The sequence below is a fragment of the Cucurbitaria berberidis genome (assembly GCF_010015615.1).
Source record: "Cucurbitaria berberidis CBS 394.84 unplaced genomic scaffold K460scaffold_1, whole genome shotgun sequence".
Lineage (NCBI taxonomy): Eukaryota > Fungi > Ascomycota > Dothideomycetes > Pleosporales > Cucurbitariaceae > Cucurbitaria > Cucurbitaria berberidis.
Genome location: NW_024468935.1, coordinates 1872033 through 1887795, shown reverse-complemented (window position 1 = coordinate 1887795; position 15763 = coordinate 1872033). Strand labels below are relative to the sequence as shown.

Sequence of the window (15763 nt, the reverse complement as noted above, 5' to 3'; positions counted from 1 at the left end):
ACAGTGCTGGGCGCAAGAACAGCATTAGTAGAGCTAGGGTGAGCAGAACTGAGCTATGTGCGAATGCTTGATGACGTTTGCCCGCCGATTAATAACATTACCCCTCACCCGGCTTTTGCTCGGAAATAAGCCTCGTGGAAAGAAGCTCTCCGTACTTAGCATAAGGCTGAACTGTGATCACCATGTCACAACATTTGGCATGAGGCTCAGTAGTTATTATTAGTTGGTGGAGAGTCCCAGAGAATGTTGTTATGCGTGTTTCTCAGGTAGCTGGACAGCATACACTTGTGTACCTAGCCTTTGCGCACCGAACGTGGATAGCGTAGGATAAATATAGTCCTAATGGGAGGAGATTTTCCTGGCGATGAGTACGACGTGGACCATACAATTTTTCCGTTCATCTTCTTAGTATTACAACGTTAGCGGCTTGATCGTTTGCTAGATGATGACTTTCGCGGGGACACATGCAGCGGGAAAACTACTGCGCCGATAAGACTTGGTCATAGCTCTTCCAAGCTGGCTGCACTTCGCCTCGAACAACACCATGCCGGCAACGACGATAGGCAGTCTCTTTCCTCTCACATATTCGCGGTCTTCAGTGCTGTACAGCGCCCGCAGCTGAGCCCCTCTCTTATCTTCGCAGGCAGGCGCTCTCATCATTGCAGCCGCAAACGGGTCGAGCAAGGTCTCTTCTGCAACACGGTCACCAGGTACGCGGATTGCTTCCACTTCGTCACCACCATCCATATCGCGTCCAACTCGCACTATTGCTTTCGCTCGACTATATCTTTTTCAGCGATCAAAACTGCATTTCCTTTACCTTTACCATCCACAGGTATTGGCCTCTTTTCTAACCATGCAAGCGACGACAGATCGACCTATGATCAATATTTCTAAAGTGAGCGAGTGGCTCACTCAGAATGCCAACGAGCAGTTGTATCCACGGCTCTTGTAAGTAATTCGCCGTGTACGAGTCATGCCCACGTCTAACGTGGTCAGTCTGATGTCCCCGAATGGCACCCTGCTAGCCTACTCAAAGCCTGTGGATATCAAAGAGCTTCGCGACCAAGCAGCTCTCATCTCTATCGCGTGGAAAGATAATTGCAACGGCCGACAGAAGTTTCCTGCACGATCGGACTCAATACAGGACTCCACGTTGAAACCTGCGTTGAAGACACTCACCATTGAGACTGAGGATTGCAACATCATAATTCGTCTTCTTCAACCGGAATTGCTTCTTGTTCTAGTGGGCAAGCTACCACCGAGGAAGAGGCAAACTTTCAGGATCACCCCCGAAGGACCTGGCGACCCAAGGCATCCCGACACTGAAACCCCTCTTCCGCGGCCCGATCCAATCGTGAAACTCGACCAAGGCGACGCGGCAGCCAAACTCTCTGGAGCTCCCCTTGGGGATGGAAGCACCACTAAGGCGAAACCGCCTTCAATCCTAAGCAACATGAGCCAGCGCGAGAAAGACATCAAGGTTGGCACTCTACACGTTCAACGGAAGAGGCTTGACGCCCTGGTGGACTATATTCTGAAGGATTTTGAAGATACGGGATTCGTAATGCCAGCAGACTCGGATCTCCAGTAGTATCGGTGCACACCACACTCTGTCAAGATGCAATCACCTCGGCATGGCTTCGCAAATGCTGCTCCAATAATCGACACACCACGTTCTATTCCAATAGAGAACTCGATAGGCATATCTCCAGCAAAGGACACTACAAGTACGGCGATTCCCTCGCTCAACTATTACAAGAGACTAGTAATACCACGCCCACGGTTCAAGGCCCCATCTGAAAATGCCAAATCCGAACCAAGTCGTTCGTTTCACAAAGGTCCGACCCAGCGGGATCAGCTTGCATCATTTCCATCCAAAGGAAATATCCAGGGTCAACCGAAAGCTATCGTGCAAGCTTCCTTTAGCGACAGCGCTGCGCCTAACTTTTTCGGGGCCCAGAAACCCCTTGTGGATACCACTCGATACAGGTATAAAGAATCGCAGGATGCTACACAGAGTCAGGAAGATTCTAGCCATCGATCCCAACCCAGACCTGGGAATCATGCGATTATGGAGTCCGCGGGAAGAGTCATCGGAGAAGAGGTGCAAGCGCCACGGACTAAGTCGATTTCGTTTGCAGGTGTACCCCAATCACTACCAATTAGAATTCCAGGGTCTAAAAAAAGGTGGTGAAGCACATTCCCTGGGTTGACCGAGCACTCCGAAAGTGCTTATAACCTTTCCACCCTATCGTAGGTGAGCAGGCACACATTACGTTAACTGAGGATATCGTGGTATCTGCAGTCCGTCAGGCTTGCTAGGTAGCCCTAGAAATAAGACAGATATTCAAATATTCTCACAGGTCCAAGATGATTCGTCCCACGCCTCTAGACACGCAACTCAACATACTCCCGCATCTTTCCTCCTCCAGTAACCCAGTACCTCTATGCTCTATCCTCCCTTCGGTCACATCAACTCTACAAGTCCCACAATTACCCACCTCGCAGGAGCTGTCAATATCCATGCCCACAGCCTTCAGTGCATCGAGTAGTGTTTGTGTAGATCCAACCTCAACCACCTTGTTGCTCTGTTTGAGCTCGGCGGAGAACGGGTCCCCTGATGTCGTAACCGTGAAAGCCTCGATGTGTATATTTGACGGGGGAATGGCGTAGGTAGAGGCTGTGGACTGGACCGCGTCCATGAGTCGCTGTGGACCGCAGGTGTAAATATGCGTTCGGCTGTCGGCGTGAGAGAGTATCGAGGGAATATCCATGCGTTGGCCCAACGCCTTGTTATAGACTGTAACATTGGGACCGAGGGCAGCCATGTGCTGTTTGAACGGTACCTCTTCCGCTACAGCATAGTGTAGGTGGAACTTTTGGTTCGAGCCTTGCAGATACTTGAGCGCGGCTAGGAAGGCAGTAATACCAATCCCACCGGCTAGAACGATGTGTTGGTCTGCATCCACCGCAATAGGGAGACTTGCTATGATACGCCCAACAGTCAGAATTTCTCCGATATTTGCTGTCTCGTGCAGGTACTTTGAGGCACCGCGACTCTTGGGGTCCAGTGCAATACCGAGTTCGAAGCGCTTGGATGTTCCGCCAACGACCGAGTATGCCCGGACTAACTTCCCACCTAGCTTCAAGCGTACATGGCTGCCTGGCTCAACGAGTGCCGGATGATGAATGTCGTCAACGGCTTCCAGGACAAAAGCTGTGACTGTGCGGGTTTCCTTTCGCTTTTCAGCGACGCGATACTCGCTCCATGTATCCATTTTCTCTTCCTCGCCACCATACATCCTACCGTCTTGATCCTCGGTCATTCCCTTCGCCAGCCGCGCGCGGAACTTTCCCTTGATATCTTCACCAAGAGCCGGTAACTCAACGATCTCCTTCATCATCTCTACATCCTTCGTATCAATGAAGAGGTAGTACATCACCCTTGCTACTGTCCACTCAGGATGTGGTCGTTCTAGGAGTTGAATCATATCCCCAGATTGCACAGTGCCAGGCTTGATGACGCGGTATAACCATCCCGTGCGCAGGAGTGTCTGGGTTCGTTTCGCCATGTCTTTGGTCTCAAAGCGGTGGTTGAGCTTGTAGCATGGTGCTCGGGGCTCGCTTACTTCGACGATGATTTCTCCGATTGCGATGCGATCCCCAATGCACACTGTCCTCTCGCTGACTTCTTCGTTGAAAAAGTTTTCGCCAAACCCACCCGGTCTGAACAGGTGCTCTGATGCGGGCAGCTCCTTCTTCCACTCCTCATAGTGGGATGTGCAGTAGTGGAGCAGTGCTTTGTCGGGACTACGGTGCGGTTCGAATGCGTGCTCATCTCTTGTGATTCCGATTTTGGTGATCTCCACGGGGCCGGATAGAGGTGCTTTGAAGATTGCGGATTCGATACGGCCATTCCCTAGCGACTTCTTGACTTTTCCAGCGCGGAGTTGGATGAGTGGAAAGGGTGCGAAGGGTGCTGGGTTCTTGAGGGTTTCAGGCCTAGGAGGTGGAGGTGGGATCCAGGATGAGATTGCCATTATTGATTTCTTCACGAGACTTTTAGTGGGATAGTAGTTGACGGCAGGATGATTCAGGTGTAGTAATCGAAGAGCTTTGCGATTCGACCCTGCAGGGCCTTACGTGATGAAGCCTAGAGATACAGAACGGCGTGAGTACATCCGAATAAAAGGCTGTAAGTACTTCAAATCCCTTCTGGGCTGCTTACCATGGAGTTTGTGATCCGGATGAGTCGCCCTAAACCTTGCTAACACTGTCCTGGAGTGCGGAGGAGACAAAAGGATGTAGGAGTAGAAGCCGGTTGCCAAATTATGGGCAGAGTAGGTTAGAGATCCTCCTGTCAAACTAAAATCCTGTCATGATAAACTGACACTGCACCTTCTTCAATAAGAATAGCTTTTGTCCTTTCGAACTTCTAGATTCAAACGTGACTATGGTTGCCTATTCCCTAGTGTCGCTTATCTTCGGGGAAAAAGGATTCTGTCGGAGATCGGCGACGAAGGTCCCTCCCCGAGATGCAATCTGAGATTGTTAACGGTCAAACTAACCCTTGCCATAGTGTTGTCAAGGATTTGGTTGTGCGCAAACTGCCAAAGGGTGAACTGGTATACCACTTTACTTGTTGAACAAAAAAAGGGTAACGTAGTTTTACACAGCTGTAAGTGGTGCGATCCCTTGTGCGATTCCAGGTAGTCTCTTGTAGAATTGTTCAAGTCGTCCCAGCTGCATTATCAAGAGGCTTGTCGCGTCTACACCTTGCTCTAGATTACCTTCTAAGGTTGTAAAGTGCGTCGGTTTCTATTTAGTGTGATCATGCAGAGCAGATTGCGATCACGTGCTCACGTTGGCACCGGCTATTAGAGTGACGTCATTTTTAGCAATGAGCTATTCGTCACTTACAACTCCAACAAAATCGCCCATTGCTGTCTCCTCAGCCCTTTTCAGTCTCCAATCATCCAATCATCTCTACAGAGCTTCTCCGAGTCTCAAATAAACAACTAGCGACCCATACGCAGCTCTCAAGCGTAACCATGTACCGTTTCCAATCCTCACGCGTACTTCGACGCGCAGCGTTCCCGCGACCCTCAGCTTTGACTACTCCCCGTTTCCTCTCCACGACACCTACCAAGTTCGCGGCAAAAGACTCGCAAGACAAAGACTCCGTCAACCCACGATCAACCGAAACCTCAAAATCCGGCTCCGACGATGCCGCCGCGAGCTCAGACGCAGCATTCAACCCAAATAAAACGAGTCCTGAGTCAGCAGAGGCAACTGCTGAAAACGAAGCAGGTGGAAAGGATAACTCGCTGAATGTGAGCCCAGGCAATCAGGATGTGAGCCAACCCAACGACCCAAAGACCACTGGACGCGAAGGAGCCCCCGATAAGAAGTCGAGCGGAGGGGGCAGCGCGCCGAAAAACGGTTGAAAGTGAGTGGTCTGGTTAAGGGGGGATGACACGGAAGCAAATGGATAACTAGGGTATGAGACGCGTATATGGAGCATCACAGCATCAATGCATGACCCGAGGCTTCTTTCCCAGCCCGATGAAAACTATATCGAAAGGAAGCTACTTGCGCAGCATCACTGAGATGATATTTTGGTGATTGTGCAGCCTATGCTACCAAAACTGCCCGCCCTTCATGCCCAAATACTTTACCATTGCAAGTTTGCACCGTGTAGAGATCGAATTGCAGAGAAAATTAATGATATTGATTCAAGCACCTTTAGTTTTCTTGGGCCCGTGTTTGTAGGCCGAGGCACCTTTCACGCTAGCCTCTGACGTCACTGCGAATGACGAACTACGGTTGCGAAATCGTGGAACATTCGTGCGTCCTATTCAAAACCTCAGTCAACACATTGAAACACCCAATCGTCCCTCATACACTTACACAAACCGCGTTCACACCCTTAAGACAAACCCTCTAGAACGCAATGGCTTCCCGCGCCCTAGTCTCCCTGCGCCTCCGCACACCTTTCCTCAACACTACACGCCGCACCCTCTTCACAACACCACGCATGCTCATCAAGGAGGACGCCGACCGGTCACCAGAGCAAGTTGAGAAAGCCAAGCAAGAACAGTTGAAGGAGCAGCAGCAGGGTCAGGGACGATGGCGCGAGGATCTAGCAAGCAGTGGCGAAAGCAACATCGCAGCAGACAAGGAAAAGGTGAACGATCACCAAGATCATATACAGAAGTTGCAGCAGGAAACTAAGAACAAGGGGGAGAAGGGGGAGATCTGAAAAGAAGTTCTCTCGGTAACGACGCTCTGCAATTGCCGAGTGGCTTCAAGACTTGATGATCAATTAGCAATGTTTTGCATTCTCATTTCATGATCAATATTAAGGAGCGGGGTTAAATTGGGTCTGGGGATGAGCTAGAGGTTCCTATAGTAGGAAGAAGTGGGTGTATACACATTTATCAAGGGTTGTAGAGCAATAAGCGAAACGAATACTACAAATAAACAATCGCCTGGATCTAGATTCCAAAACATCTTTCTTAATTTGTCCTCTACCCTGTTTTTTACTCCTCGGTTCCGATCTCCAGAAGAAGAACCTCATACTTTGTATGCTCAAGATCGCTTTTCGCCTTCCTCTCAAGCCTCAAGGCCTTATAGTACGCCTCGTCTGCTTCCAGCGCTACCTGTTTTTGACGCAATACTACCAGTCTCTCGTATTCTTTCAGATACCTTGGCAGGGGAGGGAAAGGATCTACTTGGGCTGCTTCACCTTGTTCTGAAGCGACTTCAAATGCTCGTTGTTCGTCTGGTGTGGGCTGGTCGCCTACTAGACTCTCTTGAATGTCGTTATAGTATACCGGCGCCTTCCCTTTTCTGCGTCGCTGCTTGGAGGGCGATTCGCCTACTTCGCTTGATGACCAAGGAGGATCTTGGTAGCGTGGAGCAGGCCCGGATTGCAACTTCGTTCCATTAGGTTTCTGCGTTACCCGGCGTCTCTTCTTGCTACTCGGAGGTTGCGGCGGCGGCGTAGCATAAGCATCTAGCCTCGGTGTGCCCATGTCGAATTCCCGCTCACTTACATCCCCACTAAGCACCCGCTGCCGATAATCCCATCGTTTCCATACCAGCTCAACATCTTCAACCTGCACGTCTGGATCGTTTTCAGGGCTCTCGTCTAGGCGTAGGTCACGGGCTATTTGCAATTCCCTCTTTATAATCGAGTGGCGACCATGCGTGATTTCTGCTAGCTCAGAAAGACGTGTTACGAGGAGAGCAGGCCATTCTTCAGCATCACCATGTGGCCGGATGGTCTGAGGAAGACATTCTGTGGCGTTGGAGAGTTCCCAGCGGAGGCAGATGGTGTTCAATTCTGGAGTTGAGCGACCTCGAATGAAACGACCGCCTGTCGTTCGACGGGAGGGCTCGGCCATTGCAATTTGGATAGAAGTAACAGTCACTCTTCTTGATTGTACGGCTAGGAATATTGGAAAGCGCGCTCAAGGATTCAGTCCGAGAAGTTGTGCGAACAGTCGAGGAACTGCAGGCAACGATTTCTCGAACCTCGACCTGTGTTGTACATTTTCGAAACAATGACCACGGATTGAGGCCGAGACAAAGATATGCTAACGACTTAGGTTCCTTAGGCTCCGAAGGAAACAAAGACGTTCCAAGTTAGAAAGGAAAAACTGACATCTAGAGTTGTAGACATAAAGGAAGTTAAGGAAGGGATAAAATCATCGAAGTGATTGATCAGGAACTGGACAAAGAGCATTGAGCAGTGCTGGGATCCTGCATTGGTGGCCGCTTCGTGTAACTCTTCCACATTCGTGTCGCAATCATGTCCTTAGGAACAAATGTTGTAAAGCTCATCTAGAGCTCTCTGCGAATCGTGGAAGCGGTGTTGTAACAAACGGTACCTGGATACTCGTAACTCAACGCTAAACTTACCCGCCATGAATAGAAGCCCTCGAGTTCTGCACTGCCTTGACAATTCCATTCTCTTCATGTTGACTTTCAACTCAAGCTTTTCTTCGGAGGCACTCAGTTCGCGGCAGTACAATTGCCCGCGTTCATCGCTCTAGCGCCAAAGGAGTATTTCGCAGAGCTTCCACCATGTATCCACGATCTGGCCCCTGGCGATGACAGATACGCCGGAAAATACATAGAATACCTAAACTCCGAAGAACTCCCTCATCCTAATTTTCCCGATCGGGAGCGAAAACGCGGCGGCCAAGGAGAAGCCTCAGCTCATGCGGATCCGTTAACAGGAGGGGTATGCATTCGATGTCCGCAGCCTTTGAACTCCCGGCATTGTCAGAAAGCAAGAAACGCTCATCCCTAATTGATCCGGTTGTGGAACGCGGCACTATGAGAGCTACGAAGAGGCGGTAAAATAATGCGCTCGGCTGAGCGCCCGAGGTTCCGGCAATGCACCCGGCGGTGTCCATTCTAATTGGATAAGACGGCGCAACTCGTGCGCTCTTTCATCTCAAGAAGGCATCCCAAGAAAGCTGTCTATCTCTTAAGAAATAGGTAACGCTATTACACGTAGTATCTTGCGGTAGCGGCGAATGATAAAAATGCCTTACATTCGGTACGATGTGGCGGGGTCCGGCTGTCTCGAAAGGGAAACTAGGTGCGGCTCCGCAGCGGGAGTCCACAATACTTCCAAGCAGCGTGCGATTGCATCATTTCGTAGATATGGTATCCGCGCTTCTGGGTCTTAATTGGGTTTCTAGTCCGGTGGAGGAACCGTAGCTTGGACCATAAAACCGTCTCCATGCCTTCAATGTCAGTCCTCTGCCGCCGCATAATTCCACCCTACAACCAAAAGCTTCACAAATAACCACATACCGTCAACATGCCTTCTCTTCACGCCTCAGTCGACAATGGTCTCACCAAGGGTGATCCAAACTTCTCCGGTGGCAAACTTTACTGCCACTGCTCCTCAAAGAAGGTCGAAGTAACCCTCAAGAGCAACGTTGCGCACAACCACGCCTGCGGATGCTCAAAATGCTGGAAACCTGAAGGCGCACTCTTCTCCGTCGTCGGCGTCATTCCCGTCGACCAACTATCCGTCACCGCCAATGGCGACAAGCTCCACGTCATCGACTCGTCCGCAGCCATCCAACGCAACGCCTGCAAGGAGTGCGGCGTCCATCTCTTCGGACGCATCGTGAATGATCATCCGTTCAAGGGCCTAGATTTCGTGCACACGGAGTTGAGCGACAGCAAGGGATGGCAGGAGCCTCAATTCGCGGCGTTTGTGAGCAGCATTATCGAGCAAGGTTTCCATCCCAAGGGCATCGATGAGGTCAGGGAGAAGTTCAAGGCCGTCGGACTGCAGACGTATGATGTGTTGAGCCCAGCATTGATGGATCTGATTGCGACGTATACGGGCCAGAAGGCGGGAAAGCTGCCTGCTAAGCTGTAAATATTAAAAGAGATATTGTGTGGATAAATGGAGAATAATAAGAGGTTAAACGACAGCCGATCATGTATTTATGTTCCTTGCTCGAGCACCTTGATAACCCTCTATACCTATTCTGATAGAAAAAGAGGCCACCATACTGAACGAAGTTATCTGTTTTATGAACACCATTGAGTGCTGTTCGTTCAAGTGCACGCTCCGAGTGGGCATGTTCCTGCCTACCAACGGACCGAGAACGATGCGCGCAAGACGAGTCCAAACCACCATCAAAGCGCTCAGCATTGCGAAGCTAATCCTAAGCCCACCAACGCCGTACAAACTTAATCCTCTTACTAATCCATCATCTTCTAGCCTCATGCTCAATTTCTCCTATACATGGTGACGACACCTAGATTCCCCGACTCGTCTGACGTATGTCTTGGTACGGTGAAAGAAACGGATCGACGATGCGTTGGGCGCCCAAACTGTTCGATACGTTTGAAGGCTCGTTCGAAGACTCAGCGGCTACGCCATGTGACATTCCATCGAAACTACTCAAGTCGCTAGTAGAAACGTCTAGTTTGCCTGTGGTATTCTGCTTTTGCCTGAATGGATTCTTGCTTCCATTGCTCGGCGTATTGGTCATAGACCTAAACGGATTGGTGCTTGGAAATGACTCGATCGATTCGGCACCATATATGGTTTTGGCTGGGGTGTGCGAAGGGATGTTTGCTGAGGAGGGATCGATGATGTTTAACTTAGCGATTGGGCCATTCAATTCGGGCCAGGTAGAGGTTCGCTGGAAATGCTGATCATCGTTGAGGTCTGCATGAGTCAGCTATAGAGCTTCTATCTGGGCTATGCCGATTCAAACTGTCAGCAATCATGACCTACTGGATGAAGTGGCTACAAATTCAGGTTGACAGCATTCGTCGAAGAAGCCGCCTTTCGATAGCATACCGATAACTTGATCAACGGATGGGCGATCATCGGGCTCCAGAGCGAGCATGCCTGTAATGAGCTCGGGGAGGCTATGGTTGAGTTCGAAGCCACCCAGGGATCTTTTCAGAAGTAACAAATAGGCTTCTACTTCCTTGAGATTTGCCTGGAAATACCAGCCTCTCTGCTTCCATGGCGTCCAACGCTCTTTGGGCTCAAGTACAGGTCTTGCTAGTTGATGAGCTATTTCGACGAAAATGCACCCCAAAGCAAAGATGTCTTCTGATCGACCACAGGGCTTTTGTTGTGCCCTTTCCGGGGCCTGGTACTTTAGTGTTATATTGTGACCCCCGTCCGTTGCACTTTGAGTCAACTCCGATATGTCTTTTGACCACCCAAAATCTGTCAACCAGAGCCCGTCCGGTGAAAGTAGGATTTGAGAAGGTTTCAGGTCTTTGTGGCGGATGCCTTGATGATGAAGCCACGCGACGGCATTTGCGATGCATCCTACATTCGAGCGCAGTCCTCCCAATGCTAATTCGTACAGACGCGTCCCGCCTTTCTCAAGGGCACCTTTAAGGCTCCAGGGTATGCGAAAACCTGTCATGGTTGACAGACTCTCAATAGCCAAGTCCAAATCTTCGGTCCTCGCTCTGGGAACCACTTCTGGTGCTTGTTCAATCCACTGCCCAAGGAGACTGATATCTTGGAGATGGACTGCCAGGTCACAATGAGCTACAGGCCAAATCAAAAGTCCGAGCTCATAAACACCCCGTTGTCGGTGGATATACGATCCAATTAGCTCCACAATATGCTTGTGCCTCCTTTCTGTGATCTGACCAAGGATCTTGATCTCGTTCAGCTCGTAATCAGTAAGTCGCTTGGCATAGGTCCGTTTGAGCGCGAGAGAGATGCCATCTAACTTCACCTCGTGAACTACGCCGATACCACCGCCGCCTAGTCGCCGTCCTGGAATGAAAGGCTCGGGTTCTTCTCTTGCAAGCCGCACCTGACGCGAAGCGAATCTGCGATTCCAAGCCGATAATGCATCCTCACTGGCAGTACTTCGACTAGATAAGAGTCTTTCTTCAGTAAGCTTAGGCCTTCTCATATCGGCCGGGAGCTCAGAAGTAACAGGTAGTCGTTCAATGTTTGATTGTTGTGAAGCATTTGGAGCGGGGTTCGAGGAGGCTGAGTAGCTCGGTGGTTTCTCTGAGGACTCAGCTTGGTTTTCCAAAGTAGGATCAGAAATCTGAGCAATGCTTTCTGTTGGTCTGGAGATATTTGTACTGAGGCTGAGAACAAGCTTGCCGTAGATGATCTGATCGTCTGCCTCCTTTTTCAGGTCCCGTGTTATATATTCGTCACCACCTGTGTTTAGGTCTAGAACATTTCCTATCCGGACTTTTACAGTTCCAAGAAACCCTCGATGTTTCTTTTTGAAGTGCCTCTGGTCAAATATCCGAGCCGTTAGGACACTTTCCTCGTTCACAATCACATCAAAATCTTCGTTCCAGTAAGGGTTAATTGTCTTCTTGCCTACAGTCGTAGTTCTAGTCTGCTGGTCGTCGATACTCAGTACCGTAAAGGGATTCGGAAAAAAGAATGTGTCGCGCTTATACAACCCGTCTGCTGCAATGATACTGATCCGCACATTGGGTCTGCCGGATACGCTCATGTTGTAGAACTAGGGACAAAGGGCTGGACTGATTCGCAAGCTGATAGGAGCCGACCCCAACTGACGAACAGATATAGCTGTGCCTTGCCGAACCCACCGCTCATGGTCAAATCATTCGAGTAATGGGTACTCGCTCTGTTCGTAGTTCGGCGAAAACAGCCTTAGCCTACAGAGCGCGTGTGCCCTGCGATTTCCGCTTGGGGCGATCGTGAAGATGACCTAGTGTTGAAGCGATCCGGTAATTGATAAGTCCCAGTCTCTGTTAATGCGTGATATCGGAAGCAACTAGGGCTATGTGGTGAGTCTAGAAGATTCAAAGTGCGGCTGGGAACAGTTGAAGCTGAGGTAGTGCCGCTTCTTGGCAGAGTAAGTGGCGGGGGCCCAGAACGTGGAACGCGGCATTCAGCCTCATCAAGACACCGCAAAGACGACCAAATCCTAGAATTGGCAACCACCAATATGCCATCGTTAAAAGCCAACGACGGGATCAATCTCTATTATAGGACATATGGCTCGATTGGAGCGACACCGTTAATCCTAGTTAGTACCCACTTCGCGCCACTGTCACGCGGCATCTTGACAAGAGCGTTGTTTGTATCTTTCCTCGACTTATAATGAATAAAGACGCTAATATTGCTACTTAGCTACATGGTTTCACAGGCTCGGGCGAGGTATTCAGGCGCAACGTCAACACGCTTTCCCAAGACCATTATGTTCTCGTACCGGACCTCCGTGGACATGGCAGCTCAGACAAGCCAAAAGCCGGTTATCACGTTGCGCGCTTAGCGCTGGATTTGAGAAATTTCATCGATCACTTCCAGTTTCAAGAAGGCAAGATATCAGCTATTGGTACAAGCTTAGGAGCCGCTATCCTCTGGTAATTAACTAGTGTGCGATTGTATGCTTCAACCTGAGCTGAATTGAGATAAGGTGCTACTGCGAGCTCTTCAGCGCCAGGGCATTCTCACACGTCGTCTTTGTCGACCAAGCACCTTTGCAAAATTATCTTACAGACTGGGGCCCAGAGTATGGGAACCGCGGCTGCAATTCCCCAGAAGCGCTGGGCAAGATGCAACAAACGCTCGAGACCGATCCCAGGGCGGCTCATATAGGGACAATCGCTGCTTGCCTAGGCTACAGGTCTCACCCACGACCAGACGATCCGACAGCAGGATCAAAAGAATGGGAAGATGATGAGGTATTCTTTCTTGGGGAAGCATTGAAAGGAGACGGATGGTGGTATGGCAAGCTCATGGCGGACCATACAGCAAACGACTGGCGATACTCGATCGCGCAGAACCTAGGGCCGGATAGTGGAAGCACAACGAAAGTCCTAGTCGTGGCGATTAGTCGGAGTGGATGTTTTCCTGCAGCCGGTCCGCTCAAGGTCGTTGAGCTGGTGAATGGAGGGATCAAAGATGGGCTTGCACGGGGCGTAATTGTAGACTGGGGCGGGCATTGGTGTTATTGGGAGAAACCCGAGATGTTTAATAAGCTGGTGCTTGACTTTTTGTTGTAAAGGGATCTGGGCGAATATCTCTCATTTGACAACGGGCGTCTTAGTAGGAGCCGTCTACGATATTATACATGAGCGTTGATGTTCAAAAACCTCACTGGCAAGACCAATATCACACCACACGTATTGAAACGGTTGCGACCTAAGCAGCTACATATACATTATTGATTACTAGGTTGAATAGGCTATAGGCGATGAAATAATAGAGTTAGAGTCTGACAGTCTTAGCAAAGCAAGGGGGCTTTCACATGTATTAGGATTCTATTAGGTGCGAAGGTGAATTTAAAACTCTTAAGGCGTGATCATGGTTCTTCATATTTTGATATCATCTTTACTTATTACACATAGTAATACACTCTGCAATAAATTGCTTCCTCCCTCTCATACATTCTAGACGTAGACGTGCTTCACCTCGTAGACCATGACGCACGAGTCAGAAGACGGGGTTGCCGGTGTCAATGTAGCAGAGGGGACAGCAGACGTAGGAGCTGAAGGCGTGACAGAGGTAGCAACAGAAGGCGTCGCAGACGTCGCAGCGGAAACTGTGGAAGACGTCGCAGCGGGGGTGGAAGCCGAGCTGGAGACAGCACACGAAGCCAATGGTGCGACGTTGTCAATCTTGGATACAACCCAAGAAGAAGCGTCGTCGGTGTAGAGCTCGAAGTAGTTCAGATGGTCGGCAATGACGTTACCGCCAGCACAGATTGGGTCGCCAGCGGCGCAATAGGCGCGGAGGACTGAGGAGTAGCGGTTCATACGCGCAAGGTCGTCTGCGCTGCGCCCGTTGCCCTTTTGCTTGTCCGCGCCGTCAAGCACGTTGTAAGGCTGGTTGGCGGTATGCATGACATCGCCCCAAACAAGAGCGGCCGCAACTGGGTGAAATCAGCCTGGAGAATACTAGTTGTATAAACTGGGGATGCTTACTCGCTTTGCCAGCAGAAGAGGTATTATCAAGACCCGTGGAAACAAAAGTGCATCCACCAGGTCCACCCAAGACATCACCAACAACGTGGGCACCCTCGGAGTAGCCATTGACCACAATATGAGTGCAAGGGCACTTTGCATTGAAGGCAGTAATCTGGGAAATGCCGTTGCGGGCGCCTTCGGCGACTTGGTTGCAGTAATCTGCGCCTAGGGTGACGTCGTACTGGATGTCGATGTGGTCGCAGGTCTTGCCCTGGGCTCTGAGTTTGTCGCAGGTCGCCTGGACGAACGGAAAGGTGCGGCTGTCATGGTAAGGCGCGTTGTTGCCACGAGCCATGAAGATGACTACATCAGCACAGGTTGCGTCGAGCTTGGGGGCTACCGTCTGAGCGGCGGCGAGGGCAGAGAAGGCGCCCAAGGCGAGAGTGTTGCGGATGCTGAAAGACATGATTATAGATTATAAGATTATTACTGTCCACAATGACAAACGAGTGTGGGAAAAGACCGTATATGGTTGGAATGTTGGACAGGAGTGGGTGTAAGGGTCCGTAAGTTCGTGGAGAAAAGCTCGTGGCAGTAGAGGGACCAGCTTTGATAACTACCCCATATACGAGCCAGGAGATTTAGAGCCGGCCCAGTGCTCCGCTTTTGGAAGTACCATCTTGACTATCAAAATCTTCCAGATCCACAGTCCGTATTTCTAGCTCATATCTAAAAGGATCCGATTTGTGCGCGAAGCTAATGGGGGAGTAGTTCTTGCCTAATTTAGCGCCCCTGAGAAATAGTGGCACCGTTCTGCTGCAGCAATTCTAAAGTACGAGTTCAGGAATGGTCCTTAGTTCACGCCCGCCTAATGCTGCTACTTCTCTGTCCAGCAAATAGCAAAGATTCCAAGCGGTGCACCAACACACGCCCTTGATTGTTGTTAATGTTTCCCGATGTGAGGCCGGTGGTGTAGCTAGCGACACCCATTTATCTATACATAACTCAGAACCAACGCTACCTCTGCAATCTTGCGAACTCCTGTGGACTGATAAGAGGCTAGCAGGGTTCCGGCTGCGTCGGAAACTTCCATAACTATGCTCTTATTGGATTAAGAGGCCTTTTGCACGCGCAAAATATGGGGTCCCCTTCGACTTTTTTTACAAATCGCGCAGCCAAGCTTTGTTTGGGAACTGACCCATTTCTTTCTAGGCGGGATGTAGATTCGGTTGGATGTGGCCGAGAGCGCCCGGGTCGCGAGCGGCACTCTGCGACATCACCCGATCGATTGTCTCGTGGAGCTGATAAGCGTCACCTCATTTATGAGCTCGTA

General features: G+C 50.2%; 9 protein-coding genes across 9 annotated transcripts; 5 read left to right on the top strand and 4 right to left on the bottom strand.

The window, feature by feature from the left end:
- Window positions 1–856: 856 nt before the first annotated feature.
- Window positions 857–1594, top strand: K460DRAFT_269356 (uncharacterized protein; the record flags this gene model as incomplete). Its single annotated transcript, XM_040927560.1, has 2 exons — window positions 857–951; window positions 1000–1594. 2 exons carry the CDS (start codon window positions 857–859, stop codon window positions 1592–1594), a joined length of 690 nt encoding a protein of 229 aa, XP_040792843.1.
- Window positions 1595–2182: 588 nt separating this feature from the next.
- On the bottom strand, window positions 2183–4352 carry K460DRAFT_326951 (3-chlorobenzoate-3,4-dioxygenase reductase subunit). Its single transcript, XM_040930643.1, has 2 exons — window positions 4232–4352; window positions 2183–4156 (listed from the first exon to the last, which is right to left on the bottom strand). Exon 2 carries the CDS (start codon window positions 4041–4043, stop codon window positions 2361–2363), a length of 1683 nt encoding a protein of 560 aa, XP_040792842.1. The 5' UTR covers window positions 4044–4156; window positions 4232–4352; the 3' UTR covers window positions 2183–2360.
- A 702-nt stretch (window positions 4353–5054) lies between these two features.
- Window positions 5055–5450, top strand: K460DRAFT_272578 (uncharacterized protein; the record flags this gene model as incomplete). The annotated part of the gene is made up of 1 exon (XM_040927813.1): window positions 5055–5450. The coding sequence occupies one exon, from the start codon at window positions 5055–5057 to the stop codon at window positions 5448–5450; it is 396 nt and encodes a 131-aa protein (XP_040792841.1).
- A 253-nt stretch (window positions 5451–5703) lies between these two features.
- On the top strand, window positions 5704–6405 carry K460DRAFT_13230 (uncharacterized protein). The gene has a single exon (XM_040926687.1). The coding sequence runs from the start codon at window positions 5957–5959 to the stop codon at window positions 6263–6265; it is 309 nt and encodes a 102-aa protein (XP_040792840.1). The 5' UTR covers window positions 5704–5956; the 3' UTR covers window positions 6266–6405.
- A 140-nt stretch (window positions 6406–6545) lies between these two features.
- Window positions 6546–7412, bottom strand: K460DRAFT_390810 (uncharacterized protein; the record flags this gene model as incomplete). Its single annotated transcript, XM_040935795.1, has 1 exon — window positions 6546–7412. One exon carries the CDS (start codon window positions 7410–7412, stop codon window positions 6546–6548), a length of 867 nt encoding a protein of 288 aa, XP_040792839.1.
- Window positions 7413–8842: 1430 nt separating this feature from the next.
- K460DRAFT_274254 (putative glutathione-dependent formaldehyde-activating enzyme) lies at window positions 8843–9415 on the top strand (the record flags this gene model as incomplete). Its single annotated transcript, XM_040927946.1, has 1 exon — window positions 8843–9415. One exon carries the CDS (start codon window positions 8843–8845, stop codon window positions 9413–9415), a length of 573 nt encoding a protein of 190 aa, XP_040792838.1.
- Window positions 9416–9607: 192 nt separating this feature from the next.
- Window positions 9608–12088, bottom strand: K460DRAFT_13207 (kinase-like protein). Its single transcript, XM_040926685.1, has 2 exons — window positions 10286–12088; window positions 9608–10216 (listed from the first exon to the last, which is right to left on the bottom strand). Exons 1-2 carry the CDS (start codon window positions 12006–12008, stop codon window positions 9801–9803), a joined length of 2139 nt encoding a protein of 712 aa, XP_040792837.1. The 5' UTR covers window positions 12009–12088; the 3' UTR covers window positions 9608–9800.
- A 354-nt stretch (window positions 12089–12442) lies between these two features.
- Window positions 12443–13709, top strand: K460DRAFT_361094 (alpha/beta hydrolase-like protein). Its single transcript, XM_040932389.1, has 3 exons — window positions 12443–12548; window positions 12653–12885; window positions 12939–13709. The coding sequence occupies exons 1-3, from the start codon at window positions 12468–12470 to the stop codon at window positions 13525–13527; spliced, it is 903 nt and encodes a 300-aa protein (XP_040792836.1). The 5' UTR covers window positions 12443–12467; the 3' UTR covers window positions 13528–13709.
- Window positions 13710–14136: 427 nt separating this feature from the next.
- On the bottom strand, window positions 14137–14896 carry K460DRAFT_244532 (carbohydrate esterase family 5 protein; the record flags this gene model as incomplete). Its single annotated transcript, XM_040927337.1, has 2 exons — window positions 14137–14396; window positions 14449–14896. Coding segments are annotated over 2 exons (708 nt in total), but the record flags the coding sequence as incomplete, so codon positions are not given.
- Window positions 14897–15763: the final 867 nt, after the last annotated feature.